The sequence below is a fragment of the Poecilia reticulata genome, chromosome 2 (genome assembly GCF_904066995.2).
Source record: "Poecilia reticulata chromosome 2, P_reticulata-male-v2, whole genome shotgun sequence".
In the NCBI taxonomy this organism is placed as follows: Eukaryota; Metazoa; Chordata; class Actinopteri; order Cyprinodontiformes; family Poeciliidae; genus Poecilia; species Poecilia reticulata.
In genome coordinates this window covers 16,954,748-16,977,201 of record NC_088831.1, presented here as the reverse complement: position 1 = coordinate 16,977,201, position 22,454 = coordinate 16,954,748, and the positions used below count along the sequence as shown (strand labels likewise).

At 39.7% G+C, this 22,454-nt stretch overlaps 1 protein-coding gene across 1 annotated transcript; it reads left to right on the top strand.

Annotated features, from left to right (window-relative positions):
* The first annotated feature begins 5,173 nt into the window (after positions 1 to 5,173).
* tnfaip6 (tumor necrosis factor, alpha-induced protein 6) lies at positions 5,174 to 13,777 on the top strand. The gene is made up of 6 exons (XM_081598841.1): positions 5,174 to 5,401; positions 6,029 to 6,166; positions 7,680 to 7,841; positions 12,002 to 12,230; positions 12,634 to 12,674; positions 13,337 to 13,777. The coding sequence occupies exons 1-6, from the start codon at positions 5,302 to 5,304 to the stop codon at positions 13,471 to 13,473; spliced, it is 807 nt and encodes a 268-aa protein (XP_081454967.1). The 5' UTR covers positions 5,174 to 5,301; the 3' UTR covers positions 13,474 to 13,777.
* Positions 13,778 to 22,454: the final 8,677 nt, after the last annotated feature.

Sequence of the window (22,454 nt, the reverse complement as noted above, 5' to 3'; positions counted from 1 at the left end):
AGATGAGGTATTTGTGAGGCGAGAAGTTATGTTTATAGATGAGCATCCACGCTAAGAGCACCTGCTTATGGAAAGATGAGAGTTTTACAGGAAGTTTCTCAACATTGTAATTACTACTTAAGATGAAGTTGAAGCCACCAAAGTGTGAGAAAATGTGATCTGGTATGAAGTTCCAGACAGAGGTTGGATTCTTCAGAAAGTGTTTAGCCCATTTAATTTTGAATGTGTTATTTAGGGTAGAGAAATCCAGAAAGTTAAGTCCACCTGATTCATAATTATTCATAATAACAGTTTTTTTGATATAGTGTGTACGATTTTTCCATATAAAATTAAGAAGCATACGATCAATATCTTTACAGACTTTGTTGTCTAAATGTAAGGGGAGAGCAGCATATGTCAGTCGGGATAATCCTTCTGCTTTAGTAATCAACACTCTTCCTTTTAGAGATAAGTCCCTCTGAAGCCACTGGTTTAGTTTATTTTTGGTTTTCTGTATAATTGGTATCAAATTAGAGGAGCATCTTAATTTCTGGTCTTTAGAGATTAAAATTCCTAAATATGTAACTTCTTGTTTAACAGGAATATTGCAAATATCGTTAGTATGACAATCCTTTATTGCAAGCAATTCACATTTTTTTAAATGTAAAAATAAACCGGAGGCCTTGGAAAAAGTATTGATCACCTCTAAGGCCAGAGGGATCTGGTTTGCATTCCTCAAAAATAGTGTAGTGTCATCAGCCAGCTTGCTGATTATGAGCTCTTTATTAGCTATGCCGATTCCTTGTATGGCACTGTTGGAGACATGAGTGGTAAGGATTTGAGAGCAAAGTAAAAATAAATATGGTGAAACAGGACATCCTTGTCGAATACCACGTTTTAGGATAAATCTAGGGGTGGAGCCGTTTGGCAATTTAATAGCACTATTGCAATTGGAGTATAATGTTTTGACAGCGTTACAAAAAAACGGGCCAAAACCAAATTTTTTTAAAGATTGAAAAATGAATTGATGTTCGATTGTGTCAAAGGCCTTATAGAAATCCAGGAAAAGAATAAAACTCTCATCAGGCACCAAATATGAATAATCAAGTAAGTCTAGAACTAGTCTAATGTTGTTAGAGATGTGTCTGTTTCTCATAAAGCCTGACTGTGTCTCATCAATAACTGTGTCCAAAACCTCTTTAATTCTGCTAGCAAGTATTGAAGCCATAATCTTATAATCATTGTTGAGTAGACTTATAGGTCTCCAATTATCAATAAAGAGTGGGTCTTTGTTTGGTTTTGGAATGAGTGTTATAAGGCCTTGAGTCAGGGTGGGAGGGAGAGAGTTGTTTTCTACGCTTTCTAAAAATACCTGTAAGAGGAATGGAGCTATATGAATAGAGAATAATTGATAAAACTCAGCAGATAAACCATCTGTGCCGGGGGATTTATTGGCCTTCAGTGCATTGATGCATTTAGAAACTTCCTCCACTGTAAATGGGCTGTCACAGTAGTTTTTATCTTCTACATCAATAGTTTTTAAATTTTTGACATTGTTAAGAAAAGATACTGAAATATCTTTATTATATTTTGAGCTGTATAGATTAGAGTAAAATTTGGAACAAAAAGTTGCAATTTCCTTAGGATTGTTGGAGATAGTGTCATTAATATTTAGTTGGTAGATAGAGTTTATTTTGGATCTGTATTTTTCAAGCCTAAAAAAGTAAGCAGAATTTAGTTCTCCTTCTTCCAGCCATCGTTTCCTGGATCTGATGAAGGCGCCTTCAGCCTTGTGTTTATACAAGGCATCCAGTTTGTTCTGTTGTTCTATTAAATTTAATTTATCTTCCTCTGAAACTTCTTCTGGGGGTTTTAGGTAATAGGAGGTGATCTTGCTTATGACTTCTTCCTCTTCAGCTTTCTTGAATTTAGAAATCTGACTTCCATAATGTCTTAAAAATTTGCCAATTTCAAATTTGAAAAGTTCCCAATTATTGCAGAAAGACCTTTCCTTGTTAGCCTTATTCCAATAATATAAAATTAATTTATTAATATGAACTTTAACTAGTTCATGCTTAAGCAAGGAGTTATTTAGTTTCCAGTAAGCACATTTGTAAGGTGTATTATCAGGAGTATAAATTTGGATGCTAATGCGAATAGCTCTATGATCAGTAAGAGGGGAGGCAAGTATGTTAACCACAATATTGTCTTTATTAATACATTTAGAAATAAGCCAAAAATCTATCCGGGATTGTCTGGAACCTATTTTATTGCTCCATGTAAAGATTTTGTCGTCTGGGAATTTTTCTCTCCATATATCTACAATATTAAATTTCTCCATAAAATTTTTTAAATTTGCACTGTATGAGGTCTGCTGCTTCGGAGGCCATCTATCAATTGAATTGTCTAAGGCAATGTTAAAGTCCCCACCAATTAGGATGACTGAGTTTGGGTATTTGGAAAGCCAAAAGGTAAGTCTGTCTTCTAAAGATTCGAATAGTTTGTTGTTTTCCGTTATATTATTATAACCATATATATTAACTACAATAAAGGTATTGTTAAGGCATTCAATTACTGAGCAGATGTAGTGACCTAGAGTATCGCAATCGGTATGTAAAATAGATCCAGAGAAATTATTTTTAAGTGTGGCGACACCAGCGGAGCGCTCAGATCCGTGACTTAACCACATTTCATTTCCCCATTGGGATTTCCAGAAATTACCATCAGAAGATGTAGAATGACTCTCTTGAAAGAAACAAAAATCTGTTTTAAGTTGTTTGGCAAATAAGAATAATGCTTTGCGTTTAGTTGTTTGTCTCAACCCCCTGGCATTGAGAGATACTAACGAAACGGACAAAGTTACTTGAAAAGAGTAACAAAGAATAAAGAACAAGATCTAAACTTCTAAAGATAAAGTTGTGATCACAAAGAAAGGGGACCGATAGCTGCACACTTTAAGTAATAAAGCGGTAAGTAGCCTGATTAAATATTTACAAGAGAAACAAAGGAAAAGTAGCACTATGCTATCCATTTTGGTTTAACTATAGTATTTTAGAATCTTACAAGAACAAGGAAAGTCTTCAAAACTAATTTATATATTGACTAAAGGAGAAAATATAATGTCAAAAAGGAATGAAAAATGAAAGAATGTAGACCAAGCTCAATGTGTAAATGAATAGGTAAAATTATCATTTCTAAGGTTTAGTTGAGTAGGAAGGAGGGAAGACTTCTAATCCGCTGATGAAGCCACGGCCTCCAACGAAGTAAGCTGGCTTGCCTTCCTTGCGGGCTCTGTCGATCAAGGGCCACAGTTTATTACGTTGTTCTCTGTCATCCTTGGACAGGTCCTCAGTGAATCTCAGTTGGTTGTCCCTCAGGTACGAAGATGTCTTGGCTGCTTTCCATGTCGCATCCCTGAGGACTCTGGAGGTGAACTGTATGATGATCCCTCTAGGTTTGGTGCTTCCTGTACGTTTGGCTCCAAGTCGGTGCACGGTGTCGACAGCATCAGGCAGCTTGTGTTTATGTTCTGGTAGAACTGACTGGCAGATTTCTATCACTTTTCTTCGTATGTCTTCTTTCTCTGTTTCTTCTGCTCCTTGTAGTTTGAGATTCCATCTCCTAGAATATCTTTCCAACTCAGCAAGCCTCTGCTGGCAGTTGTCCACCCGACCTTCCTCTCTTGATACTTTTTTTTCCAGGTTATTCACTTTCTCCTTCATATCATTTACTTCAGCGCATATAAAGTCAATAGTCTTTTTGAGACCCTCAATCTTTAGCGTGTTCTCCGTCACCATGCTCTCTAAGTTGTCAGAACGGGCGTTTATCAGCGCAGACAGACTGGATATTATCTCATTTGTAGCAGAAGACTCCGGGCTGCTGCGTTCATACATCACCTTTTTCGGGGCTGGCGATTTCAGAGGAGTAACAGGTAGGGCAGGAAAGTCATCAATTTCCTCCTCATTCAATGTCAAAGTTAAGGGAGCAGCTGCGTAGTTGTGGCAATTGTCAAATAACGCGTTGCCGGTTGTAGCGTTAGCTACACTAGCCTCGTTAGCCGTCTCAGATGCAGGCCTGGACTTGGACGTTTCTAGTCCTCTTTTCGCTCCTTTCGGGTTCGGCATTCTGTTATAACTATTGTGTCCGTTATCTTGTAATGAATTAATAGTGCTAGTGTTCATATAGTCAGGGTTTTACCGCGTTTTATGAATTTTCTGTGCAGATCTCGGTAGAGAGCGTCTACTTACTCCGCCATCTTGGCTCACCTCTCTCATCACGACTTTACACAAGTGTGTCTTTACCTCCGCGGCAGAGGCTCCACCGAACCTCAGAGACCGACTCATCGAACCCCAGGTTAAGAACCACTGGTCTATGGTCTTCCATGATTCCCTCCAAACAAACTAAAAACATTTTTTTTTTTTTTTGTCAATTTAGTTTATGTATACGCCTGAATCTCTTCATTGGAAATACTAATAATTAGTTATTTTACCACAGAAAATAATGAGAACAACAAAAGATCCAGGCGGAATACTACAGCTTAAAGGAACCACCGACCAGAATGATTTGGCTCCATCCTAAAGCTGTACAAAAATAAGACAAATTAATAGAAAACAACATATTAACATATTCAGTACAAACTGTCACAATTTATTGCGCTGATAAGCAAAATGTATTAGTGACCATCAGATGTTAATTCAGGTTTTCATACTTTTATAGCTTCCTGCTCCTAGAAGATGTTAATGTGATGTTTCATGAGCTGAACAATACCTCAGTGGGTAATACATTCATCCATGTGTAATCAGTCTGCTGCCTTACATGAGCAAATGGTTGCTTAGTTTTTTTTAAATAGTTCATTATATCCTGAAGACAAAGTGTCTCATCTATGTAAATATGTGAAAACATTTCATGTAAAAAAAAAGTGTTCTCCATGCACATGATTTACAAAACACAGTGAGTTGAACTGAGGTCAGACAGGTTTCAGTTTGATTTGCAACAGCAGGAGTTATTTTTAATGTGCCACACTTTAGGAGTTTGAGGATTACCTCGTATAACACCCTCCCCCCTCCACCACAGCACTTTCCCTAAAAGCGATAAACTTTATATACGTGGGTAAACAAAAAATAATAAATAAATAAATAAATCAACAGCCAAACAGGGTAGCCATGACGAACCCTGACTGGATTTAATTATTTCACTCTGCTGGATATTTGCCACCTCCCCTGGGAGGCAGGAGTGAGTATAAAAGGCAGCGGCTGTGGAGCAGCAGGGGACAGAACGGCAGAGAACATCTGCACAGAGCAGCTGCACACCGTCAGCCTCAGGATGCACCGCTGGGCTCTGCTCTGGACTCTCGTCTTACTGCTGAAAGAGGCACAGTCGTGGGGCTTCAGAAATGGAATATTTCATAACTCAATATGGCTGGGTAAATATAACTAACACATCCTGACAATGACATCTAAATATCTGTTTCACAGAGTAGCCTGGAAATTATTCAACTTCAGCGATGAGGTGGAGAATTGAATTAAACCGATCAGACAGATCTCACCATCAGTGATATTACTCTTGTTTTTTTTTTTTACAGTTACTTTCATATTTTTGTAGAAATGTTCTGCTTTTGTGAATACAGCTAAAGCTATTCTCATTTAAAGGCTCCTTGTGAGGCTTTAATGGAGCATGAAGGAGTCCAGCAGTTTGAGCCAATCAGTGTGTTTCAGCCTGGCTGTGCTGCAAGAGGCCTGTAAATACATGGAAATGACTTCACCTCGTACCTCTCACAATCCCGAGCAAAGGAACTTCCCAGCTGAAACCTTCTTTCACAACTATTACGTCAATCAAAGTAGTTTTTATTCTCGAAAAAAAAAAGAGTTTCTCTAAACACTGCTGACTTTCCCACACGCTTCACTTCATGAGATCGACTCTTTGGAAAATGAGCTCTTGTATGTGTTTCATTGTGCTAACTGGTTTGGCTCAGACTCATCAGCAGGTTTTTTTTTTTTTTTAACATAATTAATGTAAATGCCCAGACAGAAGACGTGTTTCTCTTTGACAGAACAAGCAGCTGGGGTTTACCACCGGGAGTCACGCAAAGGGAGGTATCAGCTGACGTACAAAGAGGCCAAGGCTGTCTGCAAATACGAGGGAGGGACGTTGGCCACCTATGATCAACTGGAAGCAGCGCGACAAATAGGTCTGCAGCCTTTCACTCATAAGCACAACACAAACTCACAGATCAGCGCCTGCATTTCGGTGTCTTTTAAAGCAAACCAGGCTCTTCTGCTGTAAAAACAACACCCTGATTTTTCCTGGTGTGTATTCTCTCTCTGCTCTTTAAAAGGCATCAGATGGAGGAACAGTAGTGATGCAACACGTCCCTTAAACACTGGAATGCTTTTAGCTCACAGGGGGAGGTTAAAGGTTAATGGGAAGCAGTGTCTTTCCAAGAGTGCAGCAGAGTTCCTGGGCCCAGGCTGATATTAAAAGGTCTCAAATAAACTGTAAAAGCCTGTTAAGATGGTTTTAGGTTCACTCTAGAAATTGCTGGGTTAAAACTTCTTAATCCAAACACAGGGGTTGCAGTATTGGGTCAAAGGCAGAGTAGTTTTAATAAGAAATGCACCAGACGTCTGTGGTTTATTTCTCTGATTCCTGCAAAGGCCTAAACTGCAGTTTCTGATTTTTATTTTCTAAACATTATATAGTAATATGCAAGTCACTTGATGCCCTCATATTGATATCGCATATTGGATCAGACATGATGAAATCAATCATTCTGTATGAAACACCATGTACCTCCATGGTGCACTTTCAATGGTGTGTGGTCATGTTGGGATGAAAGGTGTAAAATTCACACAGCTGTAAAGTCGATTTATTTCTGGAACCTTTTGACTAAATGAAACATCGTATAGATTAAACCCAGATGAATGTTTGTGTTGCTTCTGTTGATCATGTTGATTTTCAGCTTGCATTTAGGGAAAACAATTTAAAATTAGAATACTACATCAGACCGATCAAAAACCACTTTTAAAAACACAAATATTAATGTAAAGTTTGTTTGACACAGGCTTAGAGGTTGTTATTTTTAAAGGACGTGTATTCTAATTGATTGAATACGACTTTATGTCCGATGGAGTTGGTTCATCAGTGACAATAAGAGTGTTGGCTAACATGATCGAAGGTGATGCTGGAGCTTTACTTACTTAAAACTGCACATGTTTTATCACTGAAGCTATGAAGAGCTGTGTGACTGTGTGATATTGGTAAGAGTTGTGATATATAATACATGTGTATTAGAGAAATCCAATATACAGAAGGCAAAAAACCCCGTCTATTTTAGGTGTAGGACGGTTTTTCTTAGAGCAAAAAGGTCTGAGGTTCAAATCCTGGCTGTGACATAAAGCTGGGTTAGGAAAAACCAGCAGCTTTTCAGAGTGCAGGTAAAATCCTCTGCCTGCATGTCAGTGGCTACAGTTGAAGGTTTCCAAGGCAACCTTGCAGAGGTCAGTTTTATTGCTGATTACTGATTGTTATCTCCATAAAAAGAACAAATAAATCTTCAGATGCTTTCCAAAAGACTTTCACAAACTGTTTGTCAAACCGGCCCGTGTTGCCTGAGGTTCTGACAGAAAGCTCTGGACGGTCAGCTTTGAGTGTGTGACCAGAGTTGCTGCTGAACAGAACATGGTGTTTCTTCTCGTTTGCAGGTTTCCATGTGTGTGCCGCCGGCTGGTTCGACAGAGGACGGGTCGGCTATCCCATCGTCAAGGCCGGGGCCAACTGTGGCTTTGGAAGAGTCGGCATCGTCGACTACGGATACAGGCTGAACAAGAGTGAGAAGTGGGATGTTTACTGCTACAACCCAAACTGTGAGTAAAGCCTTTACTTTAATCCTGATTTTAACAGACTTTTTTTCTCTTTTTTAACTACGTGTATTTTTAAAACCCAAGGTTAGGCTCTAAAATGGATTTGAAATCCTTCGAAGCCAAACTCATTCGTATGGGTGATGGTGATGTTTGACAGGAGAACACACACGTGTTGATGGCATTCAAGGTTAAGCATTTTTAAATAGCCTCTATAAAGAGATGATTTAAAGAATCAGAACATCAAAATTACTGAAACTAAGTCAATCTGGAAACAGAAACCTTTCCAAACTTCCACCAGAAATGAAGATTTGGATCGATATCGACATGAAGATTTTAATACTGCTGTTATAGCCGATGACCGATATTTATATTTATTGTATCGTCTATAATTTCATCCACTTACAACACCATGTAAAGCGACCACACCACCTTCAATTGCTTCTCTGCTTTAGTCAAACACCCATAATCCTTTGCTGCATCACTGTCACATAACTGTACACCACATGCCTCCCTCTCCTGTATTTTAACTCCCTCCATCTTCATATTAACTAACTTCATTGTCAGTACTAAAGAAAACCCTCCCCACAGCATGACGCTACCACCACTGTGTTTTTCTCCCCAAAGTAAAATAGCCTGAGCTATTTTACAAAAAAGTGGCAAATTATTTACTCCTAGGTGTGTGAAGGTGTTGGAAACATAAACCCAAAACATCTGCAGGTTTAACTGCTATGAAATGTGCATCTACAAAGTTCTGACTCAGCACATCTGATGATTGCACAACACAAACTTTCAGACTTTGCAAAGGAAGAAAAAAAACTCCAATATTTCGTGCCGCTTCATCATGTAGAAGGTGAAGAGATGGGTGGGATTATCAGGACAAGCTGATTGCAACACGATGGTTCCATTAAGGTCAACAGCCCAATTGTGTTGTTGCTGCACTGCAGGAATAAATAATGAGTTCCTCATTAGAACAACATCTTAATAACCTAAAGCACAAATGTTCCAGGAAGGCATCCTGCATGCTGAGGCCGTAAACGTTTCGCTTGATGAGAAAGAAACATCGTGTCTCTCTTTCACATGAAGCTAATTTTGACATCAACATATGGATTGCATTTTAGCGTAAATCTGCTTCAAAGCTGCAGTGTGTAACGTTTATAAAAAATGTTTTCACACATATTTTTCAAAACAGTTTCAATGGCGTGCCATTATAATATGAGACACATCATCTGTGAAAACATCGATCTCCTCCACATCCACCCTGAGCTGCTACTGCTGTCTGAAGAAATACACAGTTCCAGACCAAAAACAACCAATCAGAGCCAGGAAGAGGGGCTTAGCGCTGTCAATCACACTCATGTACACGCTATTTTGTGGAAGGCCATCTGTCAACATTCATTTTAAAGTAGTGCCGTAGATTCTTAATTGTATTTTAGTTGAATGATATGTGTTAAAAAACTAATTTCTATTTGGGTTAAAACTGAAATTAATTGAAGAAACTGAATAGGAAACTTGGTGTGGTAATGGCAGGGAAACAGCTTACCGTTCCAGTAGACCTGGTGGCTATGGTAGCTAACCCGAGGGTTCATGGCAGGTTCTGTAAGCTGCAGAGTAGCAGAGAATAAGGGTGTGAGCACCACATACACAAGCATGACTAACAGCGTTCCTTTTGGCTCTGATTGGTTGTTTCGGACGGGGCAGTGTGTCTCTGCAGTTAGTGCTGGGAGACGGCAGAGGAACTTGATTGTGATCCGTCTCATACTGTCATAACAAACTGACAGTTTTATGTAAAAATCTTTATTTTTTCATATAAAAGTTACATACCGCATGTTTAAAGATGAATGGGGAGATTTAGGGATGTTAATGCTTTTGCTACCTGAGCAACTTCAGAGTCTCCGTGATGGAAACTCCAACGTCATAAACAGAGTCACCACAGGAAGTTGTCATCGCTCTAGACGCAAGTCAGACGTAAAGGAAGTGATAAAGACAACACGAAAAAGAATATCCTGACTCAAAACCACAAACTGACTCCCACTGATGAGTGACTGTGGTTCAGACCAAGACTAAACCAGCAAAGGAGGAAAAAATGCAGCTGGATAAGATGCCAGAGGGGCAGCTGAGCAAGTCCTGACTGGAAGTCAAACATAAGCATTTTTAAAGCCTCCACACCCACAAACAGGATGCAAGCCAAACCGTCAGTGATTACAGAAGCTTGTATTCACCCCGTCAGATTCAATAAACGCTTGTAGCAAATTCTCAGAATCTCAGTTCAGGTTTATATTCACACAAATTGATATAAAACAGGTTTTCATGGAGCAATCACTGACAATGTAGCCATCAATCCCCTGACACGATGAAACAAACCTAAAACCAGTGATGCTACCAACATGGCCAACAGCAAGAAATCGCTTTTCCTTTGGTTTGCAACGATTGCTGCTGGTGATGTGCAGCAGAGCTGGCTCTTTTTCACACAAGCTGGGCTCCATCTATGCTTTACTGATCGTGGATGTTTCCACAGCCAAGTCCACAACAATGGAGGTTTTGATAGTTGTTGGGTGATTGGCGACACTTGAAGGATGAGCTAGGAAACAATGGCACACTCCAGAAAGAGATAATCATTGCTAATTCATGCAAGTGTAACTAATGAAATAATATAAAAGCATATGCATAACGGCAAAGAAAATACCTAATGGCTGTTGATGAAATAAAACAGACTTCTGTGTCACATGATATTTACAGTTCACACAGAGTAGACAACCACAAAGTACTAATTAAATGTTCTTAGAAACTCTTCTGAAATATAAAAAGAAATTTTTTACATTAAAAATAACTGTAGTTAAACTCTTTTTATAGGAAATTACAGAAGTTTATAGCAATTTTAGTAGCTAAAATTATATTTAGATAAAAAAATAAATAAAAAAAAGGGGAAAAATTTTGGACTTTTTACTCAAATCTTTACTCCTTACCTGCTGACTGAAGGCCCTGCTTGGACATCACTGCTGCTCAGGTCTTGAGCTTTGTCTGTGTTGCTCTGATCTTTTTCTACATTTTTCTGAAAGCTTTCAAACTTTAAAAAACAAATCTCTGAAATGATCTGTGAAATTGCAATCTATTTACAGATTTAAGCATTTGTTGCTTTTCAGAAAAGTCCAAAACTTGTATCAACAGAGTCTGGCCCTTCTGTCAGCTCCTTCTCTCTGCCTTAAGGCTGTTTAAAGTTTTTATCATTTTTAAAGGTGAAGAAGTTTTCAAAATGAGTAAAAATACTTCAGTTTAATCAAGACTGAAGAAAAATACATCAAAATATGACATGAGACTTTTTTTTATTTCCCAAATCTTGCAGATTGTTGGAATAATTTCTTAAAGAAGCGTGGCTGCTTTTTAAGGCTATTCAAAATGTGGAAATTACATTAGGTCTCAGTAAAACTAAGTGAAAAATAAATAAATAACTGAATAAAACTCCCTTGACCTTACCACACTAGATCTGCATTCATTCTGCTTGATCGAAGGCGCTCTCTAGTGGTGAAACTCAGCTATTGCAGTTCTGATTCTCACCTGAAGTGCATTTCCTGACCTCAATTCAAATCTCACTTCACAGACAGTCGGGGATTTCTCCCATTCACTTGGATTCATCCAGTAGAAATTCAGCCAGGCCAATCAGCGAACAGGAGAAGTTGTGAAGAATGATGTCAATTTTATGCTCTGTTTTAGAATTGTAGTCTGCCTGTCGTTTTAGCAACGGCAGCAATGAAAGTGAAAAAAGCTTACTATGTGTTGACCATACTTCCATATGTTGAATCAATATCTCTCTTTGCAGTGGAGAATGGTTATGGTTGTTCACAGCGCAGGTAATATCTGGTAAGCTTAATTCATAGCATCTAAGTGGTGCACTACATACGTCACAAACGTTAGCAATTGTTAGATAAAATGTTAAACTTAAACAGAGTCCACGCCTCCAGAAAGCAATCGTTTCTCAGAAACCAAGAATATTTTTTACATCTACATTGCAAAGAAACAGTCCCAACACAAGTGTGTACAAGTTTATCACAGGAAAAGTGATAAACTTTCTCAGGCAAAAGCTACATAGCTAAAGATCCTATTTGCAGTGAAACTACTAAAGATAGTAGTCTTTAGTAGTTTCATCATGTCTCCCATGTTCCCGACAGCGAAGGAGTGTGGCGGCGTTCTGACTGAGCAGCAGAAGATCATCCAGTCGCCCGGTTTCCCTGAGGAATACCAGGACGAGATGATCTGCTACTGGCACATCCGGGTGCGCCTGGGTCAGAGGATTCGCCTCCACTTCCTGGAGCTGGACGTGGAGGAAGACACGTCCTGCCTGGCAGATTACCTGGAGGTGTACGACAGCTACGATGATGTGTCCGGCTTCGCTGGAAGGTGAGTGTCAGTCCGAGCAGTGCATCAGCAGTTTATGGGTTAACCTGTGTGAAACAACAAACATCACACTGCCAAAACCAAGTATTCTTGGTCTACGGTGCAACCATCTTGGTGCAGTTGAAATAAGACAAAACTAACTCACACATAACTTTTCAGCAAGATATGGGAGCTTATTTTAAGTCAATAATATTCCTTCAAAGTACTAGTTCCACTGGCAGATTTTTTCACTTCTAACAAGGGAAAAGTGTCTTGTTATTGAAGTGATCTGCCAGTGAAAGGTAGTTTTACTGAACACAATTGCTCACCACAATATTCAGATATTACATACAAAAAAACATACATTCTTGTCCTACACTGGCATTCCTGTCTTTACTTTTATCATTTTTCTTATACCCTTCTCCAGATTCTGTGGTGACAATTTACCGGATGACATCATCAGCACAGGTGAGCTGCCATCAGTTATTCATGACAGAAACAGTTTGAACTCTGGCTAAACTGAAGTATTTGTGTAACTGCTGGTTCATTTCCATTATGTTTTTCTCATTAAATGAACAAAATTGTGACAATTCCAGTCAAATTCTTCTCTCTCTCTCTCTCTCTCTCTCTCTCTCTATATATATATATATATATATACACATATACATGAATAAAATTTGAATGATAACCTAAATGTAGTTTTTCTATTTGATTTAAATGTTAGGTGGATATTAGAACTCAACACACATGTTTGTCTACGTTGTTTGTTTAATGATATTACAATTTTAAATATTTTCCCAAAACCCTGTTCTTATTTTCTTCATATGGGACAACTTAATACTGTTTCATGCGTCTCACTGGATTGTCAGTCCTGCAGGTTTGTTCTTTGCTCTAGGGCTCCCTCTAGAGTTGTAGAAACAGGAAACAAGCAAACAAAAATGACCAAGTTTTCTTTGACATTAAAATCTCTACAACGGCATACTAGGGCCATTATATAAGAAGATATAGATAAACCATCATTTCAGGTCCCCCAAGGCAAATTAGAAACGCTAAGTTCCATTTTATTAAGTGTAGATTTGACTGGCAGAAGTTTCAAAGCGTTGATCAGACCGGTCTCTGCTGTGTTTCAGGAAACGTGATGACCCTGAAGTTCCTCTCTGATGCTTCAGTCACATCCGGTGGATTCCAGTTACAATATGTTGCTTTTGATCCATCGGCCGGCCCACAGAACCATACCTACGACTTTCCTGCTGCTCCTCTTCACTGATGTCACTCTGTTGCTATATTTATGTCGATGGTTACCTCATCTGATGGAATGAAGAAGTCTTATTGGTTTTCTAAATTAACAATACTATGAAATAAACGTTCTTTCTTTAGTATTATTACTACTACTATTTCCCGCTTGCAGGACTCAAGACATACAAAAGATTGGATCTAAAAGAAGACTAAAATGGTCAGCTAACTAGAGATGATATCAAAAAGACCAAGTGACTGAATACTGATACATTACACCAAAAAATACAACAGAAAGATGTGAAACAAATTAAAGATGTTATTTAGTTGTTGCAAAATGCTGGGTTAGTTTAATACTTTAGCATTAGATGTTGCTAAATAACAAGTTGGTTTTGTCCTTTAGGATTAGCTACTGCTAAAATACCATGTTGGTGTAATGTCTTGTTCAGTTACTGAACTGGACATTACCTGAAGTGTCAACAGAGACAGTTTTTCAAAGGTTTGATTTACAAAATAAAGTGACTCAAGTTGGACCTGATGGATGGTCTCATGGGTGGACCAGTAACCGGTACAAAGCTTCAAGTTGGGCAAGAGGAAGGTGGGGTGGTGTGAGGATGTTTAGCTAACATAATGCAGCCGATCCAAGAGGCTACACTGATAGCTCCATCTCCAGCAGAGATCATGCTTTGCCAATTATTTGTAAAGGAGGCGCTATTACGCATTTTCCATGCTCATGGTTCCTTTTTATATCACAATCAAGTAAATGTTAAATCAGCTGTACTCGTTTAGAATTTTATCAGGTTCAGAGATCTCCAAGGCGCTTCACACTACATCCAGTTATTCCCATTCGCACACAGATGGTGGCAAGCTGCTGGTTTGTAGCCACAGCTGCTCTGGGGTAGTCTGACAGAGGTGAGGCTGATCTTAAAGTGTCTCATGTTTTTCCTACAGTAAATGTTCTTATTTACAGTAACGACGTGACATGAAACACAAACATAGTGGAGAGCAGCAACAGTACTATAGTTTTCCAGTGAACAATCACAAACATGAGTGACCCCCCGACTTATGCCTTAAGCGCCCACCACAGCCACTAGGGGGCAGCAGATGACTGACTAGTGGAGGCTATAACATAACTGCCAGAAGTGGCCACCCCACATGTTGGAGAGTCTTTCAAAGATACTGAAACACACACGTACCAACACATAGTACGTCTTTATATCTTCACAGGAACTTTGCATTGACTTCCATTCATCTTTGCCTAACCCTGACTCTTAGCTTAAACCTTACCAGTACACGCCTAACTAGGGTTGCCACCAGTGGTGGAGAAAGTACTCAAAAAATGTACTTAAGTAAAAGTACAAATACACAGACAAAAATGTACTCAAGTAAAAGTAAAACTACCACATTAGCATTTGTACTTAAGTAAAAGTAAAAAAGTACTGGCTTTTAAAAATACTTAAGTATTAAAAGTAAAAGTGCTTGCTGAATGGATTACCTAATTGCTAATATCATTAAGTGTCCCGATCATATTTAATTTTAATACATTGGAAAACAACCTGCTGAATACTATTAATCAATCATTAATCATTTTGTCTAGATTAATGTCAAGTTGTCAAAACAAAGACATTTTCAATAATGTCAACTTTGTATTAAAAGTGTCATGATTTACTGAATGACGCTTTATGACAACAGTCATAAATATTTATGAAGACTTATTCATGTCCATGACAGATGTTTATGACGGTGTCATGTCAGTCTTATTCACCTGCCTTCAAATAAAGTGTTACCGGCTAGGTTTATGTAGCATTTGATTTTTAACAAAATATTTATACCTGTATTTCATAAAAATAATGGTTGACTTTCGGCATTTATTTTGAAGTATGTTGATCCTGTTTACAACTATGATTTTCATGTTCAAAAGCAATTTTTTTTATGTTCCATCTTATAGTAATAACTTAACAAAACTGTTTATTTGACTTCAAAGACTAGAGTCGAGATTGCTTTACATTTAATTTATACATTGAAAATTTGTATAGTAAAATGCAATAAATTAGTTGTGATGTACAGAAGATAAACAATAGCAAGCTCAAGAATATGTTTAGCTCTTAATATATAATAGTAAATGTTAGTTATAAAGATAACGTCAATTTATGGTCTTAAATTGCAAAATAAAGTCTGCAAATTGATTGCAGAATGGTTTCATTTTTACATCACTTTGCATGAGCTACTTTCAAACTAAGTGTTTTGTGTTCTACAACTACATTTCCTGTGGACTTAGAATTTAATTTTGTTTCAAAATTATGTTAATAATATATTAAATACATTAACTGTAATATATTTTACACTATAATTAACATATGGTATAGAATACAGACTTCAATGGTATTTGGAAATGTCCAAGGTTTTTTAAAAAGTTTGTGAATGCATCACAAAAAACAGAGTAAAAAGAGAGAATTTCAGTTTTGGGTTAACAAAATATTGGTAAATTTGACATAAAAAAAACTGTTAAAATAAGGAAAATATTTTGATGGAAATTCTGAAAAAAAAAAAAAAATACAGAAAATGTCCTGTTAATTCTCTGCCATGATATTTTCAGTGTTTTTTACAGAATTTCCATCAGAAGTTTCCCGTAATTTAACAGTATTTTATTTCAAAGTTCTCCATGAAAAAATAGGGAAATATCCTGGTAATTTCTGTCAGTACACTTTCTTGTTTTTTATGGAATTTCAGCAGAATTTTTCCATAATTTAACAGTTTTTTCCCCAATAATTTAACATGAACAAACTGTTAAATTATGGCCCACCACCACTTCAGGTGACATTTCCCATATTCTCAAACTCAAAGCTTGACATGTATGGGGCAACGTGGTAGTTCATCTACTGACTGACTACATAAACTAAAAGCTGAATCATAGATATTTTTAATAAGCGTATTTGTGAGCCTGCCTCTTTTTATTAAATTGAAATTAATTTTAGATTTTTGTATGACTTTTTCTCAGATTAACTTAGAAAACGAGTTGTTATTATTACAGGTTAGTTTTCTAAACAACAAAAAAGTAACTGCTAGGGAAGCTCAAAAATGAAAAATTGGACTGATATTGATATCCGATAGTAACACTGCTGTTATGCCAGATTAACCAAAACTTTATTTTGTCAATTTTTTTTTATATGATTACTCGATTAATTGTAAGAATAATCGATAGATTACGCGATTACTAAAATATTTGTTTACAATAGCCCTAATTATATAAATAAAATAGGATTTATAGGTGGATCGGGGGGATTAATTCTCTCCTTCGCCCCCTCCTTCTACAGCCAGACCTCCTCCCCTTCTTGCAATTTGCTGTCCGGCCGCCCCCCCCCAGCACTCAACGGTACGCTTGACCGGCCCCACCCTCTTTGACCCCTCACATCTACCTCTACATTGAAGGCGGGCTAGTGCACCTCTCATGGTACACTAGCCCCACCAATGTCTCTCCTTCCCCCCCCCCCTTCTACAGCCAGACCTCCTCCCCCTTCTTGCAATTTGCCGTCCGGCCTCCCCCCCACCCCCCCCAGCACTCAATGTTATGCTTGACGGGCCCCACCCTCTTTGACTCCTCACATCTACCTCTGCATTGAGGGGGGCTAGTGCACCTTTCATGGTACACTAGCCCCCCAATGTCTCTCCTTTGCCCCCTCCTTCTGCAGCCAAACCTCCTCCCCCTTCTTGCAATTCTCCATCCGGCCGCCCCCCCCAGCACTCAATGGTATGATAGACTGGCCCCACCCTCTACGACCCCTCACATCTACCTGTACATTGAAGGGGGGCTAGTGCACCTCTCATGGTACACTAGCCCCCCAATGTCTCTCCTTCGCCCCCTCCTTCTGCAGCCAAACCTCCTCCCCCTTCTTGCAATTCGCCGTCCATCCGCCCCCCCAGCACTCAACGGTACGCTAGACCGGCACCACCCTCTTTGACCACTCACATCTACCTCTACATTGAGGGGGGGCTAGTGTACCTCTCATCGTACACTAGCCCCCCACAATGTCTCTCCTTCGTTCAATCCTTCGCTTCCCCCTCCTCTCTAACAATACGTCAGCCCCCCACCTTCTCTCCTTCTTCTTCGAACCCCTTCTAGCCTCCCAGTGGGCCATCGTTCCCTCGGCCTCCAATTCTGATTCTTCGGGTTAATCTACCCGTCTTTCTCTCACTGTAACAACAGATGACTAATGGTTTCCGGTATTCTCAGGTTGAAAACTTGTAAGCAATCTTTAAGGCCATAATCATCCGCTCTGGTAAGATGCGAAGTTCTTCTGAGGAACAGTTTTGATACTTCTGACAAGGTGACACTAGGTTGGTGAGATTAGGCATGAGGACTCAGAGGTCTGTCGTGAGTCGGAGACAGGTCCTGACTCAGAGACAGGTCATAACTCTGTGGCAGGTCCCGACTCTGAGGCAGGTCCCATCTCTGAGGCGGGTCCTGACTTGGGGACGGGTCCCGACTCTGAGGCAGGTCCCGTCTCAGAGGCAGGTCCCGTCTCAGAGGCAGGTCCCGTCTCAGAGGTCGGTCCCGTCTCAGAGGTCGGTCCCGTCTCAGAGGCAGGTCCCGTCTCAGAGGTCTGTCCCGTCTCAGAGGTCTGTCCTGACGCTGAGGCGGGTCCTGACTCTGAGGCGGATCCTGACTCGGAGACGGGTCCAGGGACGGGTCCTGACTCGGAGACGGGTCCCATCTCAGAGGCAGGTCCCATCTCAGAGGCAGGTCCCGTCTCAGAGGTCGGTCCCGTCTCAGAGGTCGGTCCCGTCTCAGAGGTCGGTCCTGTCTCAGAGTTCTGTCCTGACTCGGTGACAGGCCACGACTCTGAGGCGGGTCCAGACTCTGAGGCGGGTCCAGACTCTGAGGCGGGTCCAGACTCTGGGGCGGGTCCAGACTCTGGGGCGGGTCCTGACTCTGGGGCGGGTCCTGACTCTGGGGCGGGTCCTGACTCTGAGGCAGGTCCTGACGCTGAGGCGGGTCCAGACGCTGAGGCGGGTCCAGACGCTGAGGCGGGTCCAGACTCTGAGACAGATCCTAACTCGGAGATGGGGACGGGTCCTGACTCTGAGACGGGTCCCGTCTCAGACGTCTGTCCTGACTCGGTGACGGGATCTGACTCTGAGGCGGGCCCTGACTCTGAGTTCGGCCCTGACTCCTCCAAGTCAGTACCAACCTCTGAGTTGACCAAATTTAGAGGCCCAGCTAAGTGTGGACTAAACACAACATTTGATCCACTCTTGGTGGGCTCTTGCCTCTCTTCTTCATCTGGATTGTCTCCACAACCCGCAGCCTTTTTGATGAGGTCCCATGCCTTTTGGAGAAAGGTGTCTTTGAGATTGATTTTTCTCGGTCGTGCAAGGGTTCTTTTAAAGCATTCCACAACCTTGTGAATCACTATTGGGTTGTTGCTTTTAATCATTTTGAAGAGCAGTTCTCTAACTGCGTCTTCATTGCCCCACAGAAGTTGCAGGATGTCTCGGCAGGCTTTTTTTTCCATTTTGTCATAAAAGACAAAATCTATGTCCTTGACTTCTTTCCATATTTTTGGAGCAAGCTTTCTCTGGACCGGTTCGGTGTGCTTCCTTTTGTAATGCCCATAGCTAGATCTGTAACTGGACTTATAAATCAATCTCCATAGAATATTTTGAACCATAATTCTCCTTTCATCTTCTGTTCCACGTCTGAATCCCATCCTGTTTGCGTCCCTCAAAAATTGTTCAGGGTCCATGGTTGCCTGAGTATAATCTTCACTCAGGCAGTTTTCATCTGCGTACAAGTCTTCAGTTGGAAAAAAAGTCTTTCGGATCTTTCTTTTGGTAGACGTGAACATTTTCTCTTTAGGAACAGGATTCTCCAGATGCTTTTTGAATTTTTCCACGATGACTTGGTGTCCTTCTGGGTGTTCCAGTAGTGCGATTAAATGCAGTCCACTGGCAAAGTGGAATGCATCTCTCGCAAGACTCTGGAAAATCCTTTCACCAAGTTCTTCTGAAATCTCCGAGAGTACGTTCACATTTATATCTCCAGTTTTTCTCAAAAGCAATTTCAAAATTTTGCTATGTTGTTCCTCAAAGACTTGTCGGACAAGATGCAGAGTTGGTCCATCTGCAGCCTTTTCTATCACTTCCCACAGAAGTTCACTGAGAAAGTTTCTCTTTTTGTAATCTGGGCTTCTTTGACCAGGATGAACTTTGCTGGACAATGTCTTTTTCACTTTCGTCCAAAAAGAAACCTTAGGTTTCACATCCATTTCTCTCTGTGGGCTTTCGTCGTTCATCTTTATTGTGCTGAGCTAAAACGTCCAAATGAATCTCGAGTTGACTGACTTGTTAACCGATTTGTGGTAACTGATCAGAAAATTAACTGATCAGTTGGTGATGTCATGGACTCTATGACATCATAAAGTCATCCTCAGAAGGGCCTCATGACACAGACATCATTTGAAGTCATGCTGATGACGTCATTGTAAGCAGCATGGCAACTGTTGCTAAGGGTAAAAATAGCACGCAGTGAGCATGCGCTGTGAAAAAAAAACTTAATCTGTGGGCACTAGATGCATTATTCCCGCAAGTCTGAACTGGCAGTGATTTGTGCAGCTTAACAGGAGGGGCCAGGGAACCATTGGCCCCTCCACTTACCGCCCACCCATTTTTATTTGTTATTTGGGTTCCATCTCCTAACAGGCATAGAGCAAATGTCAGTGGAACCACAACATGACCTGGGCCGGTCTATGAGTCAAACAAACCTCTTGTGATGCCCACTGGTGTGTGAAAAAAAAGTGAAAAAGGAGCATTTAAATGTCTGTGGGATAATAATAATAATAATAATAATAATAATAATAATTTACTTGTTAACAGGGGTTAAAGACGATGGGTGCAGTAACGGTGTTTCACCGGTATGTGGTGCATGGGAACTCTGAGCTGCCAGTTGCTCTTAATACATTAGAAATGTGCCATTTTAATGAACAATGCCACCGATAAAGCATATTTTATTATGTTTACTCTCTGTAACATGGTTTAGACTTAGATATGTGATTCTATGCATCATAATTTCAGGGACGGAAACATCTTGTCTCCTGTCCTAACATAACATGAACTTCACTTTTTTTTTGCTACTAGTAGCTTTTATTTTTTAAAGAAATCCAACAGAAAGGGGATGGAAAGAAGGTGGGTGGGAGAGGACAGGCAACCAAGGAGCCAGTAGCAGAGTTGTAGTCAAGGTCACCGACCCAAGACCAAGTCAAGACCAGCACCCCGCGCTACGTGACACAAAAAAATTAACTTTTACTTATCAAAATTGCTTCTCAAATTGATCTGAAAGATCCACTTTCCCATAAAAAACTAGTTATTAAATACGTAGAGCTTAAATAAATGCAATCAGTAAAGATCCGTCCAGAAGAATCGGATCGTTCCTGAATGTACCAGCGTTGTCCCATATTTGCAACACCTCAGTCAACACCTCCACACAATAATTCAGGGCATGAATGACAACTTTTTTTCATTGCAGATGCAACATGTGTGTCTCAGTCAGTACAGCTAGCTTTGCTAGCATCACGTCCACAGATCTTACCTTTCTTTAAGCTTTCCTTCCAAGTGACGCTAAAAGTTGGATGAAGTCCCCACCATCTGTGAAAGCGAAGCGCTGCTGATTTTACATGTAGCCATATCTTATGATTTATGCAGCGCTATTATATTACTGATGATTAGACTCGCTCAGAGGAAACCACTGCGCATGTCTGGAGCTTCGCGTGCGAGTAAAGGTGGAGGCGATGGATGACAACAGACACGTAAGTTACGATATTGCTCGGATTTTACGGCGCCACCTTAAGTCCCTGAACTTCACATTTTAACAGAAAAAAAGAGCAACGCGACTTGGATGTAACGAGTAACGCGACAGTTTTGTAGAAATGTAGTGAAGTAGAAAGTACAGATACTTACTGTAAAATGTAGTGGAGTAAAAGTAGAAAGTCCCCATTATTAAATCTACTTAAGTAAAGTACAGATACACGAAAACTCTACTTAAGTACAGTAACGAAGTACTTGTACTTAAGTAGAAGTAACGAAGTACTGGTTGCCACCATTCAGAAATAAAACTAAGGGACGCCCACCGTGACACGTCGCCCTACTCTCATGTGGTGGGATGTCCGCTGCAGTGATAGACATTATTTTACGGCGGCGTTTTTTGCTTTTAAAAAGTGATTCATAGAACAATTGTTCATGCATAGAGGTTGGTTAGAGTACCCCAAAACTGTACTCCAATCAGAGTAGCATACCTTAAACATGTTTAATTAAGCAAGTGTAAAAAGTATTTGGTAAACCACTGAGTAACTGATCATAACACCTGATTTAATATTCAAAATGTGTCCTCAGACAGCCAAAAGTATAAAAGTTATGTGAACATTCCGGTATTTTATAGAGCATTACCAAAATATTTATATAAATAAGGAGTTAGGTTTGGAGGCTGGTTCTAGACCAAATTTATCACAAGGGCCAGGCAGTCAGTGTTTTTCCATGGCAACTCTTGGAAAAAGATTTTTTTTTAAAAAACAGAGCAATATTTCATCATTTGATATATTAAGTGACCCACATCTGTTTCCAGAGATTCAGTTTGCAGATCCTTGGCAGATGGAAAGTGTGATCCTATCTCCATACAGCAGCTAAAAGTTCAGCACTACAAATTTTAATTAAATTGTTAAAGTAAAATTGTGAAGGTAAAAAAAAAATCCTCCACTGAGTATTAACATAAGACATTTATTTAGTATAATTTCTTAGGCACCCTGTTGGCCCCCATCTAGAACCGCCCCTGGGCTGCAGGTCTGTGTCTGGTGCATAAATGACCACTGAAAAATGAATTCATAAAATATGTAAACATTTCAAATTAAAACATACAGAAAGCCCTAACAAATCTTTTAAGGTAGGACGAATTTATGTATTTACTGTTGATCTAGTGTATGATTTGTTCTTTAAATGATCATTTGTATTATTTTGGCTGATATTATT